At 36.2% G+C, this 5,433-nt stretch overlaps 1 protein-coding gene across 1 annotated transcript in view; it reads right to left on the minus strand.

Annotated features, from left to right (window-relative positions):
* Positions 1-1,652: 1,652 nt before the first annotated feature.
* Positions 1,653-5,433, minus strand: part of LOC107693527 (verrucotoxin subunit beta-like) — a 7,470-nt gene continuing 3,689 nt past the window's right edge. Inside the window, exons 3-5 of the mRNA XM_016492950.1 lie at positions 4,223-4,341; positions 2,368-2,480; positions 1,653-2,087 (exon numbers count right to left, since the gene is read on the minus strand). Of these exons, the coding sequence (XP_016348436.1) occupies positions 1,958-2,087; positions 2,368-2,480; positions 4,223-4,341 (362 nt within the window). The 3' untranslated portion in view covers positions 1,653-1,957. The remainder of the gene's footprint in view (positions 2,088-2,367; positions 2,481-4,222; positions 4,342-5,433) is intronic.

A 5,433-nucleotide genomic window follows, 5' to 3' on the forward strand; every position in this document is an offset into this window, starting at 1 on the left:
ACAAGTGCATCTATTATGTTGCCTTGTTTATCTAAAAGTGCACTTTTCCTTGTTTTAAATCTAGTCAAAAAAACACGTGTTTACTGTGAGACACCGTAGACTTTAATTATATTCATTTATCGTGTAATTACTACATTTCTGTGTCAATCCATGTTCATTTTTACCGCAAACAATGCGCTGTCACTTTAATTCAGCGCATGCATCACAGCAAAACGATCGCTGCACTGCTGCAGATGCACCGCTCCTGGAACACACTGACGGACCGCACCCATGTGCAGTGTGAACACTCTAATCCGTTAACATGGGTGCGTTAAAAAAATGCAACGCACGCACTGCAGACGGAGTATGTGTGAAACAGGCCTTACTCTGCTTGCATTGCATATGCGGTGCGTATTTTTCTGCGCTCGTGATAACGGATTAGCGTTCACATTGCACACGGTTGCATCCGGCAGTGCTTTCAGGAGCAGTGCGTCTGCAGCAGTGCAGAGATTGTTTCCTCATCGAGTCTATTTTTGCTGAATTAAAGTAACAGTGCATTGTTTGCGGTGAATATGAACATGGATTGACACGAAAATGTAGTAATTACACCATAAATGCATATAATTAAAGTCTAAGAATTAGACTTTAGATGTCAACAGAAGAAAGACAGTCATAAAGGTTTGGACAACTTGTGGTTGAGTAAATGATGACTAACCCTTTAGATTCATAAACTGTGAGGCAGGCCAGAATTAGATTTTGAAATGGGTGAATGAACAGCTACATTAAAGTTATGTCATAAGGCTAACATTTTAACAATAAAGTGCATTTCTTAGTTGGTGAATTTATACAAGATGCAAGCGGTGATAGAGTGGATCTATGTTGCTCGATCCATCTGAAGTGGTTCAACCAATGTTGCTGCTTTTTTTTCCATTTAATTTGAATATCCCTTTATGTTGGAAATGCAAAATCACCCGTTTTTTATTTATATTTTGCTTGCTGTAAACACAGCAAAAAAAAGTGTACAGCAAATTGGTCCACCATTGGTAGAGCAGTCTCAGGACAATCAGTACGTTCTTTACCTTCCCCCTCGGTTGAAATCTTTTTCCAGGGTATATGACTGAAAGGGAACTTTACTATTTGCGATTAAAGGGGCAGGGAAACAAAATTTAGCAGGAGCAGGATTAAGCACTCAGTTTGTGCTAGTCTATAATTTAAATTAATAGCTTATATTTACACAATGAGCCAACAATAGCAAAAAATAAGCCTTTTTTAATGAAAGTAAAGGGTACATGCTTTACAATTACTGTGTACTTGCACAACAGCATATAGAGTATGCTGTGTTCATCCTCCTTTGTGTTTTACATCTAACACTTGACAATTTGGCCTTGAAAAGAGGTCAAACCACCTACATAAATGGTAAACTGAAGTAGGAGGCCTTATGATAATCTGTTAATTTTTTATCCAATCAGTTCTGAGAGTTTTTGATCTGAAATCAATGAATATGCATAACAAGAAGAGCATATAATATGTTTACAAACACGTCAGGAGGACCTTACGGAGGAAGGTATGAACTCCTCAGCGCAGTTTGACTGATACACACTGGTCTTAGTCTTCTGTAGTTTACTGTGATTGTCAGATGAACAAAGCAGATAGAATAAGATCATATTAGCATGGTGGAGCAAGACAAGAACACATCAGAGGTTTGGTGTCTCATATTGTGCCATCATCCAGACAGAATCAGGATGATGTGGGTTTATTATACCAAAATGAAAAAGTTTTACGTTATTCTTTGATCTGAATATCCAGGATATAAGAATATACAGAAAATTCTAAAATGAAACTGACATCACAAAAGCAGTTTATATATGATTAAATGAGCTGACAGGGTTTTAAAAGACAGGAATCTTAATAATGATTTATCTGGTTTTATGCCATAAAATAATACTGGTAAATGCATGACAATATGAGAGGAACCCTTTTATTCACAAATAAAGCTGCTGTACACCAAGCATGGGATATCATTCCAGTTGTACATGATGGGACTTGGATTCAATACAACACAGTCCTCATTTCCATTCTGGTCATTCGGCTCACCTTCACGCCAAAACCTGAATAACATGTATTAGATTTTCAGCTATTCACAACCCCAAATTCACAAGTCAACAATACAAGAGTAATCTCAAGCAGTACAGAAGCAAGAGTGGAAGTGAAAGAACAGAGAAGTAACAGAGAGATGAAGAGTTTTGTTGTAAAATAATTCATTGGAAGAGTCTCTGATTGTGGCTGTACTTGTGTCTTCAGCTGTTTTCTAAAGGTTGTGAAATGTGAATAAAATAGACTGGAACAAATACATACTCCGTAATTATCTGTGAGTGTTTCAGCACTTACCCTTGATTCAGTGGTGAATTATCCACCCATTTCATGTGGCCCTTCTTCTCTAAGTCAGACAAACCAATCCACACAGGCACACCAATCTTCTTGATGAATGAAGATACGAGCCTCTGTGTGGGAATACAAACAATGAATAAATGTGATTCCTCTCATTCATTAACAGACACTCCCCTTACGGAAATAAAATGTTCCCATATATGTATGATCAATATATTAAATAGTTTAAATATACTGAAAAAATATGAAACAAATCGTAATATATTACAGTATATTGAATAATACTTACGGAATTGCGGCTTTTCATATATTGGAAAAATATGTGAAAATATATTTACTATTTCTGTAAATGTAATTAGTTGTGTTTAGTTAGAAAGCTGGAGCCCTTAAAACCGATTGCCTTAAATTTCTCAAGCATGATTTACTCAAAGTTGTAAGTTATTAATACAAAGTCATACAAAAGAATATTGGCATAATGATAGACTGTGCCTTTATTTGTATTTATTGAACTGCAGAGACTTTGTGTATGTCTGAAATTGAACTGAATTAATGTAAAAAACATCAACCTAATGAAGTAGTTAATAGACATCACTGCAGTACAGTTACTGTATTTTAAATAAAGCAACATGCAGCATAACATCAGTGTTTCTTGTTCTTCTCCTGGACTGAAGCACACACTCTACTCTTCAGCACAATGGTGACCCACAAAACTCAACAGAAACCCTTTAAATCCCAACAAAACAGATCTCTCAAGATCGCAGAGGATGATTAAACAACTGCACAAATCGCATAACCAGCTGTAACAGATCGGCCAGGCTCCACCACCACCCAATCACAACGATACCTCTCACCTGAGTTCTGAGCACCCGCACCTGTCACCAATCAAGCACCTCATTAACCAGCCTGGATAAAAGCACACACCTCAGACACCCTCATTGTCCGGTCTCGTATACACGTAGAGGACTCAATGACTTTGCTACTACTTCCATTTGAATACTTCCTGCATTACTTACCTCCTGTGTTCCTCGTCTCCTGTTCCTCCTAGTTCACGGATCGCTGAGGTGTGTGCTCCTCCTGCCTGCATTCCAGCTCCTGTAAAGCCAAAGACCCGGATTACCCCACTCATCATATCCTTCGAACTATTCCCTCACCATCACATCCTCTGAACCCTACCCCAGTACTCTCTGTGACCAAATAAACCTATTTTATATATACTAACCTGTTGCGTCAGACCTCTTCCGTTACACCAGCTGCACTTATTCGTTTGACTTTATTTCTGTTATATGTCTACAGAAGTTCTTATTTAAAAATTAACAGAGCATTAGTATTGATGATTTATTGAATGTAAAAAAGCTTGCGGTAACTCAATGTTTATAAGAGTTGTTATGGCAAAAAAACGACATGTAAATCAACAGTAACAGACAAGTGAACTAGGGAAACGCAGGGCTTAAATACAAGAAACAGACTATAGCAACAAACTAGAGCATGAGTGAGTAACCAAGGGAACTAATATGAACTGACAAACTGGAACAGAGCAAACAAAACTAAAACAGTTGTTATAATCAGATAAAATTTAAAAAAAAGCCACATTGTGCACAAAACATTTTGGACTACTACCATTTTTAGACACATACAGACATCAAGAATTGGTGTATGAATCTCAAAACAGCGGTGACATGTCTCATGGTGAAATGCATGTCTTTATGTGTCTAAAAATGGTAGTAGTTCAAAATATTACAATATATTAATGATATTTAAAATGTTTTAATCAATATGTTATTTCATATATATTTAAAATGTAATATATTGCTAAAAAATAAATGAATTATATATATATATATACATACAAACCCACCTGCTTCTGTGTACTCTTGATAATGACCAGATCACCACCATGATCTCTGCAAAACTGCCTGCTGTCAGACCAGCTCATCACTTTCATGATTGTGAAAAACCCATGAAAACGAACCACTCCTAACAAAAACACACAATTTTTAACTGTATATATAGTAATGATACAGTGAAAAAAAATGCTGTAAAATAACAGTAAAATACTGGCAGCAGTGGTCGCCTGGAATGTACTGTTAATTTACAGCTCTCCTTCTTTACAGAATGTTACCGTAATAATACCACGGAAGTTAACTAATTTAATTTGGGAAACAAATTGCTTTGAACCATTCACGTATATAACTAATATGTTTTATGGTGTTAATAATGTGAATTTATTTCATTTGAGTCCACTAAAAAGGAATATTTCTTAGTATAAAATTAAGCTGCAAATACTGCTCAAACACTAAATGTATAATAGTAAAATAGTCAGTGCTAAATTTATAAATTCCATGGTGCCGAAACAATGAGAAGTGACCGATCCTGCAAGTAAGCTCGGTAGGGAAGAGTAACTGAACATATGCGCAATCTCAGTCGGGTTTCTGTCCAATACGCTTGTTAAGTCATAACGTAAGAAAAGCTGTTTCCAAGTCCAAGCCTCTACTCGTTTCACTTGAGAATACTATCACAACAGTCATTTATGAGGACTAGTCTTCATGCTCACTGCATTCCAGACATAAATATTTGAACGATGTATAAAAGTTGAATCACAGTTTGGCCATCTGGGATGTTGGTATGGAGATAAAGGTTAAGATTTACATTTTTTCGGTAGTATTACATCACATCGTGAGTGTTTGTTGTTTTCTTAAGGCATCTTGTTGAACATTTGGACCCTTAAGTGGTGACACATGACAACAGACTTAAGCGGATTATTTTGATGCACATTTTGAAAATGAGCATAAGAACACCTGAATGTAAATGGTTGGCATGCACTTTAAAACTTACAAAAATGTCCAAATTCTGACAGTAACTTACTTTTTTTCATTTAAACACTAATATAATGTAGGAAACAACATCAGCGTCGGCACTCAGAGACGGTCTGAAATCATACCCCGTACCCTCATTTACTATTCCCTACATTACATTCACATACATAGTGAATTCAGACACCTGAGAAAGGAGTTGTCATATGTTACTATAAAAAAAAAGAAGAAAAAAAAAAAAAGACGAGATGAGACA

Source organism: Sinocyclocheilus anshuiensis, unplaced genomic scaffold (genome assembly GCF_001515605.1).
Source record: "Sinocyclocheilus anshuiensis isolate Anshui unplaced genomic scaffold, SAMN03320099.WGS_v1.1 scaffold1219, whole genome shotgun sequence".
Classification (NCBI taxonomy): Eukaryota; Metazoa; Chordata; class Actinopteri; order Cypriniformes; family Cyprinidae; genus Sinocyclocheilus; species Sinocyclocheilus anshuiensis.